At 42.5% G+C, this 23308-nt stretch overlaps 2 protein-coding genes across 3 annotated transcripts in view; both read right to left on the minus strand.

Annotated features, from left to right (window-relative positions):
- erfl1 (Ets2 repressor factor like 1) overlaps window positions 1-19620 on the minus strand; it is an 84474-nt gene extending 64854 nt beyond the window's left edge. Inside the window, exons 1-3 of one of the 2 annotated variants that reach the window (XM_020092602.2) lie at window positions 19338-19620; window positions 17649-17763; window positions 17313-17404 (exon numbers count right to left, since the gene is read on the minus strand). The gene's annotated coding sequence lies outside the window, so the exon portion shown is untranslated. Of the gene's footprint in view, window positions 1-17312; window positions 17764-19337 lie in introns of both variants that reach the window. The other variant, XM_020092604.2, reaches the window with a different exon arrangement.
- A 529-nt stretch (window positions 19621-20149) lies between these two features.
- LOC109633262 (zinc finger protein 436) lies at window positions 20150-23278 on the minus strand. Its single transcript, XM_020092995.2, has 3 exons — window positions 23139-23278; window positions 22406-22894; window positions 20150-21944 (listed from the first exon to the last, which is right to left on the minus strand). Exons 2-3 carry the CDS (start codon window positions 22851-22853, stop codon window positions 20560-20562), a joined length of 1833 nt encoding a protein of 610 aa, XP_019948554.2. The 5' UTR covers window positions 22854-22894; window positions 23139-23278; the 3' UTR covers window positions 20150-20559.
- Between the last annotated feature and the right edge of the window lie 30 nt (window positions 23279-23308).

Here is a 23308-nt window from a genome sequence, read left to right on the forward strand (position 1 = left end):
CACTTCCAGCCTTCTCCTCCTGGTGGTACATTTATATTTTACCTTATACCTTATCCTCCCATCTCTCTTCTCTTTTTCCTTTATCGCTCTCGTCATGTTCTGGCTAACAACATCGTGTCTACCATTGTCAGTTGTACCTATTGTTCCTTCTTGTTTGCACTTACCTGACGCTCTCCTTTGTTTTGATCTCTGGTGATCAGTCTCCCGTATCCTCAGTGTGTGACAAAAAGGTTCTCATTAATCAATATCACTCTGCAAATGTGATAACATTCTTCTCCGAGCCTCTGCAATATGCCGAAAAGGAAACATATACAACTTGTGAACACGGGTGCTTGGAAAAATAACCACCATGTTGTAATCAAAGATTTTACAGAGGAAAGGTAAGTGTTTATAAAGAAGTTTTCAGGATATTTCCTCCATGGTGACTTTTTCCATTTCATTTTGCATTTTTATTGGATGATACACCTGCATTTCTTCCACAAATAACTTGCCCTCTTTTGAGCTCTGTTAGTTGCCTCATGTCAATGAAATTTCACAGATCAAAGCGATAATTGCCAGACACAGTTTTCTAGCTGCTAATTGGCACTATTCACCTCTATAATAGTGTTTGTAATTGTGAATTTTTTATTTAAAGGCCAATTTCTGTTTGAATAAATAGTTCACATAATTTTGTCTAAACTCATTTTAAAAGCTCAGAGAAAAGTCAAACATGCAGGAAACGCAACCATAAACAATCCAAATTTAGCTTTCATTTGTATTATTAAATTCAGATGGTGTTTTAAGTTTTCAATCTCTGTGTATGGATTTTTATTTGTGGAAATGTATATACAGTATACAGCATTTCCTACAATAGTAATATCCATTCATTTTATATTCTAAAGTCATGTTCACACATGAGAAGAGACCTTTCTTTCCTTGGCCTCAGGCTACAATCGTGTTAACATGTTTCATTCACTGTGAAGTGTCTGCAGGTTCCTTTGGTCTCAGGTGATGGATCTCCAGGCCCCATCGTCTCACCTTTGCAGGTGTATGAGAGAACACCCCCCCCCCCCCCCCCCAAAGTGAGAGCAAGTGGAGATCTCATCATTTATCTGGTTCGGCCTCAGATCCACCAACAGAATCACCATGATAGACACTGAGATCTAGCTTTAAACCACAGAGCTCCACATTTCTCCTTAAATGAATTTGTTTAAAATAGAATTAGTAACAGGCCACTTGGAGGAGTTGATCTGATTTAAATGAGATTAGAACTATATAGGTTGAAAAGATGGGAGGATCATATCTTCTGCACAGGTTGGTATTACACCATTTTGCTACAGATGCTCGGGGCAGTTCTCATCAGAGAGGTGGAGATTGGTTTGTCTCTCTGCCAGTTTACCTTGACACTAACTCCCTTCTTCCCTTTGTCTCTCTATCTTTCACACACACTCTCACACACACCACGGGAACTGTACTACAACCATTTTCCCTGTGCCTTCATCAGTGATATATCTCTACAAAGTGAACTAATTCGACACTCTCTCCTCGAGTTATTAGGCTGGTCTTCCTTTCTGTTCTGAAACACTTCATTTCTCCTGCTAGGCGTACAACACGACAGATAGGAATGCAGGCAGAGGGAGGGGGAGGGCCATATTTCACAACAAGCGTGTTGGCAGACAACCACCTTTCCTCCCAAATTTGTGAGCCTTGCATCCTGCGTGCCCTGCGCCCGGCACTCTGCCGGAAACAGATGGTTCCCGGAATGTCCTCGAGCAGCGTTCTGAAGAGCTGCTACTACCCCGTGAGGCGCGTGAAGGAGGGAGGAGCGCACGCTGTCTTCCCGAGAAACTTAACTTAATCTGCCTCTCTCTGGTTTTCCTGCTTGATAAGGATACTTAATAATAATAATTCTGCATAATTATATTGTCAAGCAGTGGAGCTTGTCTTGCTATCAAAGTGAAAAGGAACTACAGCACAATGTAATTATGCCATTTTACTGAGAGGTTTGGAGGTTTTAATCACTGATATCTGTAGTAAGGCATGAACTGGCATAAAAAATACTCTGAGACTGAATCTGTGAGACAAACTTGTTGTTAGGGGAGGTAGGCTTGTTTTACGGGTTGTTGATATGACAAAGCCTGGTAATCGCCAAGCTAAAACCTTGGTTGCTAGGCGACCCCCCCCCCCCCCCCATCAGCAGGGGTTGTGGTTTTCTGTTAGCCGGTTACAAACGGACGTTTATCAGGTCCCTTATTGACTCAACAAATCTAAAAATTGCTAGATTAGTGATACTTAAAGCCTACGGAGCCAAGGGAGGCCTATAAAGAAGGTCGAAGGTCATCAGAGAGCTTTTTGATTGACTAAACACAGACAGGCTGATGGGACACCGTGGTTTCAGCACCACAGACAGCGAGTATGTGAATCCACAATGACCCATCAAGTTCAGCACCGTGGACAGCGACAGCAGCAAACACACGATGGGACATTGAATTGGAGAAAACTCAGAGACGACAGCAGCAAGAAGCATCATTCCACAAACATACGTGTGTGATGCACATATAACCCAGCTCATCATGTGGGACTGCTTTAGAAATGTTTCACCTAAACTGCTATAAAGTAACAGGGTTGCTTTTATTTGTGTATTTTGCAATTTTGAGGAACTGAGATATTTAAATTTAAGATTCACTTTCAGTCAAACATTTCCACTTTTTACTCCATATGCCTTTACTAACTGTTTTTCATATAGTAAAACAAATCATTATTGTTTTAATAAAAAAAGAATAAACAGTATATTATATATTTGAATAAAAGATTATGAAAACATTAAAATACAATGACAGTTATCCTCTTATATAATAATATAACACTCTAAGGGGTGGGGGGGTGTTCTAGATAATACTTTCCATTGGCGAAGTGTATTTTCTTTATAATACTCTTTGGGTGAAAGACCCAATTTACATCTTGGTATGACTGTTAAAGTAAAGAGTGCCAATAACGGATTTCTTTCACTACTATTACCATAAATTATATATTTGGATATGAACGAGGTAGTAAACTACAACCTGCAAATACAAATATAAATGTTGATCTTAAGTCGTTACAGGGAAAAAGGCACTGGGCTTCATTTAAACACCCATTAACGGACTGAAAGCATCATTTCCAATTAGCCACTGTAATCCGCAGCTCATCCCTGTCTTTACGGCCCACTTGTCCTACACCCGATACTTTGATGCAGACTTGTCGGCACCTGACGATCTGGCCCTTTGTTACAGAGCAGTCCGGGGCTAATCTCACTGACCCGGCGCAACCTTGACCACCCACTCCCTCGGCCTTGCAGGGGTGGTTCATTGCCGCCCCGGACACACAGCGCTTCCCGGGAGAGGGGGAGAGAGAGAGAGAGAGAAGGGGGGAGAGGGAGAGAGAGAGAGAGAGAGAGAGAGAGAGAGAGATATCCTGATCGTTTCATCAAACCCGTCCCCGCTGCGAGAGCAAGTGCGTGCCGCCGACCTCCCACTCGTCCCAGCAGCGGGGATAACAGGGGGAAGTCGATGCAACAGCGCCGGCACAGTCGATGATCCATAAACGGTAGCCAATGCGCAAGTGTGGGGAAGTGAGGGACTTCATTTGAACTTTATGTAAACGATAAGAAGCAATACCCCCCGGCCTGATGAGGAGGAGGGGGACACATCTGGATGTGGATGTAGATGGATGGACAGCTAAAGTGTGAAATAAACTGATCTGGGGTCTGCTGAGAGATGCAGATTATAGTGATGTTGTTGTGCAAAAACTGCAAATATAAAAATACACATTCAGAGTCCAAAGCAATGCACAATAAAACACACACACACACTTAAACTCAAGCAGAGAAAGAGAGTGAGAGAAAGAAGGAGAGAGGTACCTTTCACCACCCCCACCGTCCCCCCTCTATCTCTCGTTTTCACACACCCCCCCGTCTATCCTCCAACATCCCCCCTCCTCCCCTTCTCTGAAAAAAACGGCAAGGAGGCGCGACTCGCAGGGCCGCACATAGCTGATCAATATTCGATTTAGTTGCTAATTTAGGGCCTTTCTATAGCTGTCATCCCGTGATGTATGAGTCCTAACCCGAGGTCGCCGCGGAAAAAGAAGAAGAAGAAAAAAAATACGAAAAAAAAAATCAAACACCAGTCAACTTTTCACTTAACAATAGAGCGACTTGAATATTATTTATGGGCGAAAGACCCACTTTATGGGTGAATTGCTCCCATCGCTGGTGGGATGATGAAGCGCCTTGTAAGTACATGCCACACACGCGCTCTGACACCGGCGTTAACAGACATGCAGGCGCGCGGGGAGAGAAACATGGAAACACCGCCTTTTAAAAACCGGCGCGAGGCCGTGAAAAGAGGGGAAATATTCATATCAGCGTGCGTCAATATCCCGGAGTTCAACATGCAATCTGAACGTACATGTTGATTAATGGTCTGTGTGGTAGAGAGACCCCCCCCCCACACACACACACACACGCGTGCACACAAATAAACACCTCCTCCACCATCACCCTTGCACACTAGCACGCGCCACGGACGTTCTCGTGCACAACACACAAGTTAGGAATGACACAAAAGAAGATATCTAATGTTATTTAGTGTGCAACCAATTGTTTTTGCTCATTACTTTACGCACACGCGCACGCAAATACACAAGTCCTCCACTGTCACCACACTTGCACACGCAAGAGCAACGGACGTTCACGTGCACTCAGGCAACTTTGGAAAGATATCCGGTTTGTCATGTGAACTAATATTACGTATGGTGTGCACCTAGGTTTTTGCACACTGCTTTACGCGCACGCACGTACACACGCCTCCCCCGGCATCACCACTCCTTGCACACGCACGCGCACAAACAGGCGAGTTTGGAATGGCACAAAAGATTTTATTATTATGTTTTGTGTATCTAAGTTTTGCACATTGCCTTACGCACACGCGCGCGCGTGCACACGCTTACACATCTCCACCATCACACTTGCACACCCACGAGCCACGCACGTTCAACGTGCACACGGGCAAGTTTGGAATGACACAAAATAAGATATCCCATGTGTCATGCGGACTAATGTGTACTGTGCACTGCACACTGCTTTACGCACACGCACGCGCACACACACAAACACACCCATCAAATCCGAACGCGGCTGCTTTATTTTGCCACTTAATGTCTTCCCGATCGATCACTGTTCTAAGGATGTTATCAATAATTTGAGAGCTTGATTAACTTCAACGTTTCCATAACAATCGTACACCGCGCTCATCCTCTCTCGAATTTTTAATTAACGCTTGCTTAATTAGTTCGAGATCGTTTAGGAGTGAGATACTTTGTTTTAGACGGAGGGGGCAGGAAATTAACATAAAAATCTCTGCTGATAAATTGATATATTATCAGGAAAGAAATGTTGTAGGGATTTCTAGGCGGAACGAGTCATAAACACACATCCATCAAAATAAGACAGCTTGAGACAATGTATAATTCTTTGGCAGGATTATTTAATTATTTAATGACTCCACTGTTGTAATTTCTTCAAATAATGAGCGCGCACATTCTCTCTGCTTGAATCATTCATAGACAAAGAGACAGATTTATTACATGCAGCATAAACAGGAAACCAATTTCCTCAGGTGACAAAGTATTGTAAGCCTCATAGTGGCATGTACTGGGAGCAGGCCTTGACCAGAGCCAGCACCATCATGCTCAATTAAAGTGCTCTTAAGATAAAAGTAAGAGGAGAATGAATATCTTAGTCCACAACAGTAAGAAATCTGCTGAAATTGTTGAGAGAATTTTCTGTGCACTTGTGCGACAATTGATCGCTGAATACAAGTGGTAGACTGCCATGTAAACCACTGAATGAATAAAAGGCATTTTAATTAGAGTGATTAGTTAAGGAATCAATGAGCTGGCACTAGCAGAGCTTAAAGGGAGACCTGAGATCAGCTAATGGAGCAGTACGACACTAAAGTAAGCTTTTACAACCCCTGCTTTGACTAGAAACTCCTTTTGTTATTGGCTGGTTCCTGCAAGTTCCAATTCTGGAAGTTAGGGATGTTGTAAAAAAGTTGTTTAAGTGCCCAACAAAACTACATTATTGATAAAATGATAAAAACCTTGGATTCCTTTCACTAAGTAGTTTGACAAACAGATCGTGTGGTTGCTATATAGGAGCTTGATGCGTGATTCTCACTGAATTCTGAATTTTTACGCAGGCCACACATCGCAGATCCAGTGTGTTTAGGAGTCTCTTTGCATATAAACTAGGATATGGAGAGTGGGAGGGTGTGTATTGGCTGCTGCCAGCTGCTATGCTGCCTCCAGGTTGTTGTGTGAAAGTGAGAGTGTGATTTCCCCAGACCCTACTCTCTGGGGACGCCTGGCTCCCCTCTGCCATCTCCCCAGAATCCCACCGGTTAAACGGACAGGTCATTGACGCACAAACACACACACACTCTTTCAATCTCCTCTCTGTAGATGGGCCCCCACTGCCATATGAAGGCCACATTTCCCTGGTCATTACTGGCAAGTCACAGAGAATCTCCCACATCACTGTATACACAATAATCAGATCAAACCTGGAATTACCGTCATTAGAAATATAGCAGGAGGCGAATCATAAGGAAACGACCTCGTGAATAATTGTCTTCTCTGCCACTGAGAGTTGTAATTGTAAATCTGATTCTACCCCTTAACCACATGCTGTAATGAGCACCCGGCATTGTTTAAATGACTCAAATGAAATTGATGCCGATTCACCGAACACGAATGACAGCTCATATGAAGATGTGTGCCGGGAATGAGATATGATGGGGGGCTGAGAATTTATGTATGCACATTTCAGATGCGTGTGTCTATGGATGGTGGCGGCCCTTGAATGGGGTGTTTAACAGTGGTATTAATAATCTCCATGATCTATGAGCTCGTCTGTTGTCACTCAGCCATTAGAGAGACAGTCTCTCTGTGTTCTCCACACCTCGTTTCCTCCCCCGCGCCCGTGTCAGCCCCCAAAATAATTGTGTGTTAATGGTTGAGGAGGAGGGGTGCGTGTGAGGGGGGGATTAGAGCCCAGGGAGGGAGGGATAGAGGGATTATCGGAGAGATGGGTCACTGTTAACAGAAGAGATGATTAGGTCTGATGCTCGACCCTTCCTTGTCACAGAGACAGTGGAGGAGAAATGTGACAATAATTAGGAGGAAAACTGCAAAGGAATGGAGAGAAAATATGTTTTAAAAAAATGGGGTGGGGGCTTTTAAGACAAGACAGATCTGAATGTGTGATAATGAAAGAGTGAAAGCTAATGCTTTGCTCGTATTCCTGTGAGATGTAGAGATCCATAGCCAGGTGAAGTAGCCTAAAGCCATTTACAGGTCCTAATCTGGGTGGAATGAGCCGTGAGAGGAAGAAGGAACTAAAGTACACTGACTAACAGGTCTCCCCTGACCCTTCTCCAACTCCCACTCTCCCACCTCTACTTTTCCTCTTCCTCATTTCCTCTGTCCTTCCAACCCCAGCTTTCCACCACTTCCATCTACAAAACAAAGTTGCCTGGCATTGACGGGACCCAAGAGGCTGTCAGCCAGGAAAGGGAGTCACCGTCGGCCGCGAGAAAGAGGTAAGAAAGTGAATGAGGTAAAGAAAGAGAGAGGAAAGAGGGGGAGTGAGGAGATTGAAGCGTTTCTAATTTAAATAAACCCTTTGGCAGACTGAAACTGGCAGCGAGCTTCCCCTTTGCTCACAAGGAAAAGAGGGAGAAGAAAGGGAAAGGGGAAAGGACGGGAGGAGGGGGAGGTGGAAAAAGGAAAGGAGATAGATAGATGGATATAGAGATGTCTCCATGCTGGTTTGGTTATCCGCATGGGAGAGTTAGAGGCCGGAGGATGGGGAATGAGGGAAATATAGAGACTGAAGTGGAATAGGATAGTGGGCCAGAAGGAGAGGGGACACAAACAATGGAGAAAAAACACTGACAAGATACAGGGGATAAAGGAGAGGAGAAAAGGAAAGTGCTTTGAAAGTTAAGTAATAGAGAGCTGTGTGTGTGCATGTGAAAAGATGGAGGTGTAATCAATCTATTGGGAAGAATTCATCCACCCTGCCTCTACCAAGAAAACAAAGAGAGAGTGAGAAAGAAAGTAAAGTGGGGGTCTCTCTGCAGTGGGTCCGATCAGTCTCATCTTATCAAAACTTGGCAGAAGTTTTTTGGACGGATCCCAGCTCCAATCTACTTGAGCCGCCGCACTCTTCTCCGTCACACTGTCTCCCCCTGTCTGTCCTTTCAGCTCGTCACAGCAGTGGCCTGCTCGCCGGGCCATTCAGTCCTAATGGGCTGCCGTGGAGAGAGGAGCCGCAGCAATACGGGCTGTAATCTAAACTCTCACCACTGAACGCCAGAGGATGCCCATTTTGTTTGTCTGCTGTTTGTTATGTTGGATGGCTAAGAGGTGACAACAGGCAAACCACACAGGGAGGAGATTCAGAGAGGACACGCTGCTCAGGACAGATGACTCAAAAAACACAAGAAAACAACACATCAAAACATCAAATCAGGGCTGTGTGGACAGCACACCCACAGAGCTGCCACAAGGTCTTTTTTTACCTGTAGATGAGTCGATTGACATTTAAAATCTATGATTCATCAAATTGATAAAAAAAATTAAATCCTGCAGGCTACAACCCAGAACATTTAAAGGAGAAACTATCCGGCGTTTCTAAATGTTTGGCTTTCTTGTTTATGGTTTATTCCTTGTGGCATCTGAAGGTCAGAGAGCCCTTTGTAGCCCTGTCCCACATTACTTAACATAATGTTTGATTAAGTGCCATGCTCATAGTCATATAAACTGGCTTTTACAGATATATTACCGAGTCAACAGAAGATTCAGGGCTTCATACGCCTGTTGACAAAAAAAAATAAAATAAATGACAACATGCGATTACAGTCTCTGGATTAAAGGTGCATGTGTGTGCTTAAAGGCGTGACACGCATGATATGTATAGGCCCACAGGTAGGGGCAAAGTCCATAGGAGGGAGAGGGAGAGGGAGAGAGAGAGGGAGAGAGAGAGGGAGAGGGAGAGAGAGAGGGAGAGAGAGAGGGAGAGGGAGAGAGAGAGAGAGAGAGAGAGAGGGGGGAGAGGGAGGGAGAGAGGGAGAGAGAGAGGGAGAGAGAGAGGGGGGAGAGGGAGGGAGAGAGAGACTACCGACCCCCTCCTTCAAACATACACAGCGAGAACTGGCTCCGGCTCCGGCTTCGCTGGAGTGGAGAACCATAAATCTTCATATAGCGGCTGTTTTGATTAATGCAGCCGAGTCGAGCTAGGGGGCTGGACCTATCCCATTACGGCCTAATGGAAGATGGAGCGGCGCTGTCTCCACCACTAGGCCCCTGTCATTTGTTCCACTTTGCAGTCCATTTGGCCGAGAGACTACAAGCCACTCCATCAAAAATATTTTCAGAGTTAATTTCCGCCCGCTTAATTCGCCTTGATTCGGATTGCGTATCGAATGGCAGGATCGATTTTCGCCTGGCGTCTAAATTAAATAAAAGAGAGGGGGTATACTTTAAGTCTGCGTTTTCTTTCTTTTCTGTTCTCCATTCCATTCTTCCACCTCTTTTCCAGCCATCCTTTAACGTGAGCCCGCTCATTCTTTTTTACGATGCATCTCATTTCCTCCTTTCTCTTAGATTTTGATAGTACCATGTTTGCAGAGCAGGAGGAGGAGGAGGAGAAGGAGGAGGTGGTTTAGATCTGATTGTAGTTACAGATGAAGGAAAACCTTTTGAAGGATGAGCTCAGGTGCATGGATTTATGGATTTATCATAAATTACAAATAGAAACATAAAGAGCTGGGCGTTGAGGAAACACCTTTTCATGGCAGGTGGATTAGAAAGAGAAAAAGAGAGAAAGAGTAAAGAAATAAAAAACTTAAATCCTCACATGACAACAACAGGATGCCACCACAATGTTTAGATCTTGAAGAATAGATTTGAAACACATGGAGTGAAGAAGAATTGGACAGGCCTACAAGGGAAAAGTGGGGTAAATTAGGGGCATCGGGGTATTGAAGGGGTGAAAAATAATAGGGGGAAAGAAGCAAAAAAAGAAATGAAAAGAGGCAAAAAGCACAGTGACAAATTGGTCGAGTGTGTCGCGAATTCCCTTTTAGATTTAAAGCCGCGTGTAGCCTATCGTCATATCTTTCCAGAGTAATTTATTTTCTCATTTCTCTCTCTCTCCCCTCACTACCCTTCTCCCTCTCTCTGTGTGAATTTATCTGGTAGTCACGTGGAGAGAGAAGGAGGGGGGGGGGGGAAGTCAATAAAAGTCTCTGGCGACAACTGTTTCCCCCATCGGTCTCTTGTCTCCTTCGAACATTATCTCTCCTGCTTTGCTTTCTATTTGTTTATTCGCTGAAGCTGCTTTGCTCCGCCGCATTTCCTCCTCCTTTGGCTGCGTTTCCTGTTTTGGATCCTCACTCATATCACAGGACTACAAGCCTATACCTGCTCCTCTCCACAGAGACCTATTGATTTTATTCTCCCACCAACAGCAAGCCTCACGCTTTGAAATTACAAAATCAGGAAGCTGTAGGATCCATCTCTCGCATCCACCGCAGAAATGTTTCGATAAGCACCAGAAAGTTCTCAGAGGCTTACAAGTTGGAGATGAAGGCCAGTGAGCTTTGGCCCGCAGACACAGAGCCACTTGTAGATTTTTTCAAATCAACAAAAGGAATTAAAAATGAATCAATTTGATTTTATTACACTCTGCCGAGTCAATGAGTCAGTCTGCAGTTCTATTACAGGCATGGAGAGACAATGAAGGGTGGAAGGGATGAAGGAAGAGAGGATCATACAATATAGGAGGATTTAGGATGATCTGACTGAGGGATAGATCCAAATAACCAGGGCTACGAGGCACTCAGCAAAACCAGTTACTTCTCCAACTCCAAACCACACATAACGTACCCTTCACAATCTGGGCTGAGCATATTTAAAAAAAAAACATGGTTATATTTTTGATATTTGGCTCACTCACTTACAATTTTAGATGATTGAATTAGTTAAGTACAATGCAAGATTTAAGACCGAAATCATTATTAAGAAACTCTTAGTGAAAGGAGAATTATTCAGCTTTTTAGGGGAAAAAAAGCACAGCCACTTTGTACAAATAGCAAACTTTTACTTGAATGAGTATCAGAAGTAAAAGCACTCTCTATGCAGGCAGAATGGCTCCTGTCATTGTTATAATCTGATATGTCTGTACTTTTACTAATATGCATTGATCTGTTTGCTTTAGCTGTTGGAATAACTGATCCTGCAATTGTACAAATCTGAGAAGAACAATAAAGGTTCACTTTTTTAAATTGATCAGTTTAATTTAACTCAAGAAACACCGACATTTACAGAGCTGCCACTGATTGTACATAAAACCTTTGTTTTAATAATTGCAAAATTCAACTTTTCTTTAAAATAAGATCTTCTTTCAGAATGATGTCTCAGATGAAATACTGTGGTCCATATCAAGTAACTACACAAATATCAGAGGAAAATCTTTTTTATGACATTTTCTGATTTATTATAGCTACCGATATAATTTTAGTGTATTGTAAATCTGGATCTGTGTGTATGTTTAATGCCCACACATTGCACGAGAAATACCTTTAAGGCCATTTTTAAACTGATGCTATTACATAGTTTGTACACCAGAGAGCACTAACAACGTTATTTTTCCGAAGAAGGTAACATCTTCATCTGTTTGTTTGTTAGCAAAATTATGCAAAAACTACTCAACTGATTTCTAGGCAATTGTGGACCGGATGAGGCATGAACCGAGGTAGAACCCGTTAGATTTTGAGTTGGACCCAGACATGTTTTTTTCTCTTTCTTTAACATTGCGAGATGCTGTTTTTTTAAACTTTCTAAGGGAGTAATTCACGGCTCTTGATGACAAAAAAAATCAGGCACATGAAGGGGACTGATATTCTTTAGTGCGCATCCAAATTAAAATCCAGATCTACTGAAGGTAAATGGGATTTCACTGTAGGACCTTGGCAGAGGTATGTGATCACCATGTATAAAGCAATGTTTATATCTATCAAATAAATGTACTAAAGTTTGAAGTGCAATATTTTCCCTTAAAATGCATTGAAGTATAACTGGATTTTTAAAAATTTCCCTAGAATTTTACTTGAGTAAATGTACTTCCCCTTATACTCAGCTCAAACAACATATTTCAACACACATATTTCTGGCTACAGCTGCGACACTTATGTACAGCAGCTCGCGGGCCTTGCTACTGTCGAGCTGATAGGGTTGATAAAATTGAAGGGTCTCTGTGCTATGTATCCTTGGGGGGTTTTACAGTTCCACAGGACTGATGGTCGACCCGCTCGGCAATATGACTTGTTCACTCAGCCCCTCCGATACCACAGTCTCCATTTCAGTCGCCACATCTGTTATTGTCTGATTCTTACGAAAAAAGTGGCTGAGCAGAGGATAATGAAATCAAAGCCCAACACACACAGTCAACAAGCCCCTGGTAAGAAACACAGTGTCAATATTAATCTCCCTGACAGAAGGTCGAAATATGGCATCTGTCACACATCATCTTCCCTCTCTCCTGTCTTTCTGCAGAGTGGAAAAAGATGGAGAGGAGGTGGATTTTGGTCGGAGTGAAGAGGGGGAAGTTGTTGGAAATTGAGGACATGGACTGGAAAGGGCACCGGAATCTGCTATGAAGAGTATTTGGAAGTTCAGTAAAATAGAAGTTCATTTTAAAATGACGAACACTGTCTACAGAATGACAGCTGGAAGAATTTATGTTGCTGCTCTGGTGTGATTAGGAAGAATAATCAATGCACAATAAATACTGCATGTCTCTCAGTAAGCAAATACATCTTGTGTATTGCACTCCGCTGCAGCTTCAGTACTAATTGTTAGAAATCTGTAAAAAACTAATAATACTAGCTCTATAGGATAAAGGATACAGGTTCAATACAATTGGTTTATTTTATTGCAAATATCTTGTATACTTGAAATTACAAGATACTTTGTTTTATTCTCTCAAATATAATTCAACCTGAGAAAACTGTTTTCTCACCTCATGCACGTGGCATTTTAACTCTAATGTGCATGAGAAAAATGAGTTCACAATGAAAGAGCATGACCTCCAGATGCGAGTGCAGATCCTCGAGAGCATAATCAAGGTCGCAATCTGAAAAGCAACAAGTCTGAGTGGGACATGACCTTCCTGACCAGGGGGCTGCAAAACTAATGCTACTCCTATAACAAGATGCTTAAAGGCAGAGAACGCAACACAAGATCTCTTGGTGATGAGATATAAAATGTCTTCCTGTATTTCATCACTTGTGCTCATGCTTGAGGTTTCTCCTCCCCATGCACATCTGCTATCCTTTATTTATCCTTCAATCATCCAGGACTCTCTCCCCCTTCTCGGCCTGTTATCTCTTTCTCCCACTCGCTTCACCCAGAACACTTTCCTTTCTTTCATCTTCTTTCCATCTACTTCCTATTCCTCCCACCTCTCTTCTTCCTCCTCTTCCTCCCTCCCATCTCTCTCCGTCTTTTGGACATTTCTCTTAGTCCTTTCTGTATCCCTGCACCTTGCCTCCAGACACCCCCCTCTCTTCCCCCTCTTTCCCCTGTGATGAATGAGTCTGTCTGCTGGGTGCAGTTCATATTTACTGAGCAGGGGAGCGCACACTGTCAGTCTCTCTCGCCCTCCACATCTCTATCCCTCCACTAAAGAGACAGAGAGAGCAAGAGGTTACAGAGTGAGGAGGAGGAGGGAGGCCGTGGTCACAGAGATCTACTCCGGCAGTCACCACGATAGCAGCTGGCTGTGTGGGGAACGTGTTAGTGTGGCCCCGCATTGTTTCTCAGTGCTAGCATTAGATGTGGTTGAGGGAGAGAGAAGCCTTCCTTACCTCTTGGCCAAGCTGTCAACGTGGTGATACTAATAGGGAATAAACGGTGTCTTTCCATCCCTTTATGTGCAACTCGGCATCCCACTCTCAGCATTCAATGCAACACAATTTAACAGTATTTTCTCCCTTCTGCCTTTGTGTGAGCCATGCTTTTAGGCACATTTGGACTTGAGAGGGAGAAGTAAGAGCCGCTACCAGCTGCAGTTTACCAAAGGCCCACAAAATACCCGGTTTCATCTACGCCCACACGCACCAGAGTGTTGCGGGGAGTCAAACGGTGTGTTTTGACCCGTGTGTTGACCCCTTCATGAATGAGAGGAGTGGATGTGGGCCTGTCGGAGCCCAAAGGGACAGGCCAAGAGCTGCCGCAAAGCCCTGCAGAGCCACCATCTCTTCCCACACACTGACCTCCGAGGCCAGCCAACACCAAAACCACTGTAGCGTGACGACACTAGTGACACCCAGCGCCAACGCACACAATATGTTCCTCCACCAAATTGACAAAAATATAGACAGTAAATACAAGGAAAATTGGATAGCTCAAAGTACATTACAAAAAGAAAATCCTCTCAACTGGACTTTGATAACATTCAATATGGGGGTAATTTAATTCTCAGACTGCAACGTAAAAACACTATGACCTGTCTGTCAGAGGGGGCAGATTGAAAATATTTTTCAGCCATTTGGAATTGGGATAGGAGAAGCTAAGTAAGTGTAAGATTTTATGTTTTCATTTGTGGATGATTTGCAGTGGAATCTCAGCCACTGTTTCAGCGCGGATTAACCATAATGTCACTGAAAACATTCGTATCATGGAGCCATATGTCAGGATCTAAGGAGGAAAGAGAATCAGGGGAAAAATAGGAGAGGGAGAGAAAAAGAGCAGAATGCTGAAAGGAGGGAAGGAAAACATCACGCCATAATCATCTGAATATTAGGGAAAATTGGACACGGGAAAGGTAAAAAATTGGATATGGGAAAGATTTCTGAGCAGCAGAGAAAAGCCTGAATGCATCAAATGTGAAAACAATGACCAATATCAAAACGGATGGAAACAAATGTAGGCCCCTGTGGATAAATCACTGCTGTAAAAGATCCTTTAGGAGGTTCTAAAAGCCATCTTCAGCAGACAAATGACAGGGTCAGAGGTCTAACACGGGGAGCACTATCAGATGAAACAACACAGTTTATGATGGAGGAGGAGGTATGATGCAGCTTTACAATGGGACATAAAAAAATATTTTCTATATGCAATTCTGACCACAGGCTTATTCCATATAGTTCTAACAAATGGCCCAAACTTCTCGCCAGCTTGTCTATTCCCTGAAGCATCCTTTCCACAGCTATCCATTTCCCCCTGGTGCCTCAAGAGAGGAACTACTGTTGTTTCACTGCTGCCTCTCACAGAGAATTCATCAGCCGTCTCATCCGCTCTAAAGCTCATGCAGGCCTCAAACTGTGATCTATCCGGCTATCACCCGCCAGACCGTGAGATATAAACGGGTAAACAGTAACGCCTTTATTTGTCAGGATGTATTCTGTGCTGCCGTGTGCTGCAGCCTCCACCACCACCCCCTCCGCAATCCCTCCCCAACCTCCTCATCCCTGGATCACATTTGTCCATCTGCCTGCCACGCCGATGGAACGTTCCAAAAACGGCTGCTGTGCAATCTATCTCAATTTTACAAATCTATTAACTTTCTTTGTGTGGCCTCCCTCTCCTCGAACCAGATCTTTAAAAACCGTGGCTGTTCAACAATTATGATAACTGCAACAGGGGGAATTAGAGGATCCACCCATTCATCTCTCTGCCCCTCCTCCGCACAGACATGACGCGGCTAAATGAAAAATGGACACGCTTTAAGAAGTATTGATTCCAGCTTTAAACAAAGGTACAGTCAATATTATTTACTCCTAAATATATCTTTGTTATCTGTGCCGGAGTCGTAGTTACGGCTCTGTCCTCGTAATTGCGGACATAAAAATAATAGACCAATTCCCACTGAATTGACTGAGACAGGTTTGAATGTGGCCCTTGTCCTAGTGATGCATATCCTGGGTGTAAATTAAAGTGTGAGCAAGGTCTTCCTCTGATGGCTGCCCTGCAAGTGGCAGAAATATATTTCAATCCAAACAGGAAATAAAACGCTAGCGACACAGTGAGATAACAAAATATATTCAACGCTTTTCAAATGTAATCTACAACACTAAAAGAGCAATTTATCCTCCCTCCAATATTGTTTTTCATGCATATAATTTAAAAATATTTCTGCTTTTCTCCTCTTTGTCATGTACTTAGTCCCCTACTGTTTCTTTTATCATGCGTATAATCCAACTTTGTTTTGTTTTTCTAATAGTGATCTATTTTTTTGGACTATTTAACCATGCCACACTTCTCACTGGCAGTAAAAGTCTTCGGTTATCGTATGCTACATATATTATCAATCTTTTTACCCACATATATACAAATTTAACAAATACATAAAGTATAATTTATAGGTAATTTTCAGAAAAAAAGGATCATGTAAAAATGCTGGAAGTAAACTTTTTTTACATTTACATCTGTCAAACGTGTTAAAAAACAATTTCAACAAATCTAAAAGTACAGTTTCTCATTGTGTGTAGTGAATCATGCTGTGTAAAAGGAGCAGCAAAAAAGAAAAAGAACAAACTGCAACTACCATCAACATTTCTTCCTTTTTGCTTTGCAACGTAGGCAGCAAGGGTTGCATAAATAATAAATGTATTTATTACTCACCCTCTTTAACTATTAGTGAACCATATTAACTGTGTGGGGAAGTGCTCTGCAAGTATTTGAACTCAGTGGGTATTTGTGTAAATTCAGGATGAAAAAATTGTATAAATTACTACGTCTGCCAAGGAGGTTATGTTTTCATCTGCGCTTGTTTGTCAGTCTATATGTTAGCAGCATAACACAAAAACTACTGGATGGATAACCACAAAACTTAGTCGTAAAACGAACTAATTCAATGCAATATTTCAGTTTTTCCTTTTGAATACATTTCCCAAAAATAAACAAAATTTGTTTGATTTTGCTTTGTCGTTGTGTGTTAACAAGTAACAAGTTTAGATTGATTAGGGGTAAACCACATGAGAGTAATTTATTTTAACAACAACAACCAAAGGATTTAGTTTCCAGCATTAAAATATTTGTTATATATAAGTTCCACATAAAATGGAAATTGTTACCAAAACTGAATCCTTAAAATAAATCTGTACTGGTCTGAGCAAGAAATTAATATTCTAATGAATAAAAACAAGCTTAAAAAACTCTTCAATGATGCATCTAGTTGCACTGAGCAGGATTAGTGAAAGATTAGATGTGAGGTGGCTTACTTGTGTCGCATTCGACTCCTCAGCTTGTGATGTTGCCTCATAGTGCCCAGTTAAGCGTGGCTCAGTCGCTCTTTTGACAAATGCCTCCAGGCCTGCAAATTTGCAATTCCAAAACTTTGTTACACAGCAGATTTTTTGCATCTGAGGGTCTTCTGTTCCAATGTGACTTTTTAACAGTCAGCATCATTGCAGCTTTTCAATGTGTCCTCGTCCTCTCTTGCAGACCTGATCATAATATTAATAAGGTTGTGTGTATCACTAACTGTGAGGTGTTGTTTTTGCTTCACCCAGGTTCCCTTTTGGTATAATTCATTGTCTTTATTTCAGGGAATATACCTCCACAAAAAGCAAGGCTGAACATCCTATCCACCCTCTTCTCCTTGGTGTGTGTAGTTATTTCACGATCCTGGGTCATAACTCCTGCCTTCCTCGTCAGTGCAGAGGAGATCATCTACAGTGAGGGAAGCCAGAAATCAGTGCAAGTTCATCAAAACACTTGCTACTATGCCAGCAAACAACACAGTTGGTGATCTTTTTTACATGTGCACTCCATTTCACAACATTTGATTAGAATACCAGTAGAGTGAGCCGGACTTCATATTACCTGTTTTTTGCAAACATACAGAGACTTGTCGCATTGTTATTACCTTAAAGGCTATTGAAGACATTTATACCAAATGCTTGGGAATAAAAATCATGCAGTCTCTTAAGCAGAACTGCTGTGTTCTCAGAGGCTGCAATTTAACTGCCATATCATCCTTGGTGTGTCTTGGAGAAATTACCAAGATGTAACTCATAGTCTCTAAATATCAGATTTTATCTTTATCCTGCTGTAAGTCTGCTTTAAAAAGGATACATAACATTGTGATCCGTTACTATCACTCGAATCACTTTAATGCTTTTACAAAATAATGTTTTACATCATGCACGCAGCTACGGAGGCCACTCGGATGCGAGTGTGAACCAACTGCTTTTCTGTGTAAATGTGTCACATCCGCTCAATTCATTTTAAATACAGAAATAAGCTTATTGATTATGTGACAAACTGAGGAGGCCAATTCACAGTCTAGGACTGAAATCTTAGACTTGTGTGTCGATAAAGATGGTGAATTATATGAATGTATAGATATGTTTCCCCTTAATTTGTAAGAGCAGACTGTGAGACAGAATATAGTGAATGTACATGATATATACACAGCTTCACTTTCAGAATGAGGATTATTCAATGCAAAATATAATAAATGTAATACCTGTTTCACAATCATACAAAATACAGAGTGTGATGGAAATCTAGCTGGGCTGATATTCCTAATTCTGTTCCTAATGTATTACTATAATTACATGTATTCAGTGCTTCTCAGCTGTATAATATTCTAATTTCTAATGGTTTTATGAATTCAATCATTATGACTTGGACCCAGACAAACTGCAATAAATGGATGGAGGAAATAATCATCAAATTAGAGGATGTATTTAATTGAATTCGCTCACGTTGCCCGTAAACACTTTCTCATTATAAGATTATAACGCCAAAGCTTCTGTAGCACGTAATGTTCCTGACAACCCACATTCAAAGACAACACATCACCACCTACAGCTGGTCAAATTAATTAAGACCTTTGCAAGTGAACTTTTTACTCCCTTTACATTCATTTAATGTTTATTAAGAGTTTTACAGATGTGCACCACTTTAGCAATGAAAATCTCTATTTAAAAAAACACGTATTTATTGTATAATTATCATTACGATTGAACCCGTTGAGTTTTTGCGGTAATTTCAGCAAACCTAACCTTTCAGTCGAACTTCAAACTTGTCCCTAAAGGGCGCCATCTTCGCTAATCCTCTCAAAAAGCTAACAGCTCAATGTAGCAGTAAACCCAGTGTGTTGGTCGCTAGCTTGTCGGCGCAGTCACGTTAATTGACCGCAGCCACAGGTGTTAGCATCATTAGCATGTGTTACTGAGTCTCCATTAGAAGGCCCCTGAAGGTGTTTGAGGTTATTTATCACTTTCCACTGCTCTCACCGTGTTTTCAGGTCCCACGAAGACTCTTCTCGGCACTTCGGTACAATGTCCACGTCGGGAAATGAAAAAGTAATCCTGTTTCTCGGCTGTTGACTCCTGCCTACTTCCGGGGGGCGGCCATCTTTGTTTTGATTTCGACCCAGGAGGTTGTGACCTTGTGACCCAGGAAATAGTTTGAATGGGCCCAGAGCATTAACCCACCGAGGGGGTCATGTGTTCACTCTTTATATACAGTCTATGGTTTTCACCCCTGTCCGCTTGTTTGTGTGTTGGTTGGTTGGTTGATTTGCTGATTAGTTTGTTTGTTGGTTAGTTATTTACTTTCTTTGTTTGCAAGATTACTATGTTAGATTATTATCCTTAATTGCTCTCGTGACTATGATAATTTTTGAAATGTATTATTTATAATTTAGGTCATCAGACCACTTCATTTTTTTTTCTATTTCTACTATAATAAGAACAAGACAATTATGTGTAGGATTGTTCTGCCTGCCAGCGGTATGGTCTTTACTGAGAGCCTAGTTTCATTTCATCCAGAGGGTCTTTAGGAAATCTGGAAATACCTTCAGAACAAAGCTAAGTATTTTTGAATAACTTGTAATTAATCACAGAAAATGAGTTGTAAACTATCATGAGAATCACTTAATCATTTCAATTATTTTCAAAGAAAATCCCACCTATTCATGAAGATCAACAAACGTCAATTTTTTAAATCCAAAGTTTATGTTCATCCTTATTGTGGACATTTCAAATATGCACAAATGCTTAAAATAATTTGATCTCTCCTGTGTGTAAACACATTACACACAGTGTTCATGCTTTCATCCAATAATTTATTATTTTTTACAGATAGTACAGCATTCATCAACAACCCCTTGTATGCATGTCCCACTGAGCTCTGCCGCATACTTCTTCAAGCCTCCATTATAATAGTGTTTTGCACAACCAGTCTAAAGCTACTCTAGCAAAAAAAAAATTCAAACAAGAGCTGGGATAGTACTATAATAAGTTCCATGCAATAACAGACTGATTCATGTGTTTTAATAAGTTACAAAAGTCATCTTAGTCGAAGGTTACAGAAACGTCATTTAAATAATAATCTACAAATATGAGTTTTTACTTTAACACATTCATAAACATAAAGTAGTAGTAGAATCTCTACAGCTCCCGTTATTACAAGATTAAATCAGGACTAGACTATTTACAGGCTTCTCAAACACAATCAGCGACATTTAGCCACATGTCCAGAAAGATGGTGAGAGCGAGCAAACCTGCGGAGACAGTTGGGGCAGGAATACGGTTTCTCCCCCGTGTGCGTTAACATGTGAGTTTTCAAATGCCCTGACAAACGAAAGCTTTTCCCGCATTCTTGACACGTGTAGGGACGCAGGTTAGAATGACTCCTCCTGTGCTTGCCCAGATCGCCAGAGGTAGTGTATCGGCGGTGGCATTCTGGGCATTCGAAGGGCTTTTCCCCAGAGTGTATCCGTTTATGCTTCACCAGGTCGCCGGACTGAGTGAAACTCTTGTCGCATTCGGTGCATTTGTAGGGTCTTTCACCAGTGTGGGTGCGTTGGTGATTTCGCAAATGTGCAAGGCGAATAAACCTATTTCCACAGACTGTGCAGTGGTAAGGCCTTTCTCCAGTGTGTGTCCGCAGGTGTATTTTCAATGCCCCGAGATCTACAGTCTTCAGCCCACAGTCGCCGCACTGGTGAGCTTTCTCATTGGTGTGGAGTTTGGTGTGAACCCTCAGATTTCTCGGGGTGTTAAAGTTCTTCCCGCACACATTGCAGTGGAAGGGTCTCTCAGTGGAATGTGTCCTGAGATGGAGAACCAGACTTGACTTGAATCCAAACTCCTTTCCACATTCAGAGCAAGAATATTCCTTCTTGCCAGAGTGTGTCGTTAAGTGGGACTTGAGGTGATGCGATCTTGAAAAGGTTTTCCCACACACCTGACATTTGAATGACTTCTCCCCGGTGTGTATTTTCATGTGTTGCCGCCAACCGCTGTGCTCTACAAACCTCCTGCCACAATCTTTACAGACAAATGGCCGGTCACCTGTGTGGGTGCGCATGTGATCCTCCAGACTTTGAGGTGTGCGCACCTTCTTGCCACATTTGGGACACTGCACACCAGTGTCCAGACAGATTGGCTTGTCCTCAGGTTCTGTGTTAACTGGTTCATGACACAAATGAGGCCCTTGGCCCCAGGTAGCTTTGAAACTCTTCCCACAGTCAGCGCAGCTCAGATGCCCCCCTCGGGTAACCACAGACATGTTGTGCCAGCGCTGACAGTGATTCTTCAGATTCTTCAGGTACTGGAAGCTACGTGCACAGGTTGGGCAGGGATGGAGCCTGCGCGGAGGGGCAGAAGGATGGACTTCACTTACATGTAGTCTAAGTTTTACTTTAGAGTTAAAGGTGCTGCTGCAAACAGTGCACCTGTGTTTGGGAATGAGGTTTATCGTGCGGCTTGAGAGGCATTTTTTCAGTTTGTCGAGATACTCTTTCTGATGGACCCACTTGACGTGCTTTTCCAGGAAGTCCAAGTCAGTAAAGGAGATGGTGCAGTGAGGACAGGGAAAGAAGTCAGACGATGACTCTAAGAAGGAGAGAAATACACATAAACACAGAGAGGAGAGATGATTAAAGAAAGGAAGAATTTATGGTTATACACTTCCCTGTTCTGTGGTTGATTATTGTTTTTTTGTAGAACAAACACTAGTTTTATGATAAGTTGTCAACCACCAGCAGATGTCAGGGATCACCTGATGTTAGGGCCATATAATCAGTTGTTTACCTTAGTGTCATTGAGAAGTTGTTTAGGCTTAAATGTCTGAACTCCATAAAAACAACCTGAGATGCATTTATGCAGAACTGCAAATTGTTAGGACATGCCTCTCTTAAAGTAAAATATGTAGATTATCTCTAAGTTGTTTCTGACTATAATGTTATTAGAGATGCAACTGTGAATCTCTTTTACACTTGCAACTCATGTCTCTCATTCATTCATGCGACCAAAAACATCCAGGTTGTGTGTGCTTGTCATGAACTGACTCCCACCTGTGGAGACCTCCTCTTTCTCCTCATAATCCTCCTGGATGTTGCCTGCCTCCTCCTCCTTGCTGTCGCTGTCCTCTTTAATCCACGACTCTGCCTCCTGCTTGACGGCAGCTCCGGTGGGTTCACACCCTGGCTGATGGTCAGGAGAGTCGCACTCGTCCTTCACGTGTCCCTGCAGATGTTGAACATCTGAGCAGGATGTCACAGAGTCAGGTCTGATGCCTGGACAGCTCGACGTGTCGCCTCCTGCCTCCTCGCAGATCTCCTGCGCATGTGGCTCCTCCTTGATTCGGATGTTGAGACCATCTCCGTTCGTGTAAACCTCCTCGCCTGCCTCCAGCTCACCCCCCAGCCCTGGCTCTGTCTCAGATTTCACAATGACCTCATAGTGTTGCGTCTCCTCTTTCTTTGCTTTGTTGAGCCGAGATTTCTTTTTGACAGATTTCATCTTTCGTGTTGTCACTCTCAGGATTCCGCCTCGTTAGTTTGCTGTGGAACAAAATCAGTCGGGAGGACCACGTTAGGAGGCAAATGCAGCTGAACCGTGTGTGTAGCAGCGGGACAAACACTTCCATTGGCCATTTTATCCAACGTTAGCATCGTTGCTAAACTGCACTAACGCCACATTAGCCTCTAGCAGCAATGCTAGCACTGTGGCTCTTTTACTGCACTTTCCCTGCAGCTGAGCGGCTGTCAGTGTCATCATCTGCTTTAAAGAAATAACACAACTTACCGTGTTTTAATTGACAGCAATCAGCAAAGGCTTCTTCTGCACATTGACGCTAACGTTAAATGGCTAAATTATTGTGCAGTGATAATAAGCACAGATAATAACACAGGAAGAGCACCGCACTTCCTGGTGTTCTGGCCAATCAGCTCCAGCCAGTAGTGTTCAGGTTACCG

The sequence above is a fragment of the Paralichthys olivaceus genome, chromosome 13 (assembly GCF_024713975.1).
Source record: "Paralichthys olivaceus isolate ysfri-2021 chromosome 13, ASM2471397v2, whole genome shotgun sequence".
NCBI lineage: Eukaryota > Metazoa > Chordata > Actinopteri > Pleuronectiformes > Paralichthyidae > Paralichthys > Paralichthys olivaceus.

Bases quoted from the DNA above. Each gene is read 5' to 3' on its own strand.
- LOC109633262 (XM_020092995.2), bottom strand. From the start codon at position 22,853: ATGAAATCTGTCAAAAAGAAATCTCGGCTCAACAAAGCAAAGAAAGAG. The intron at 21,945-22,405 runs GTGGGAGTCAGT...TCTCCTTCTTAG, and splicing joins GAAAGAGGAGGTCTCCACAG to AGTCATCGTCTGACTTCTTT.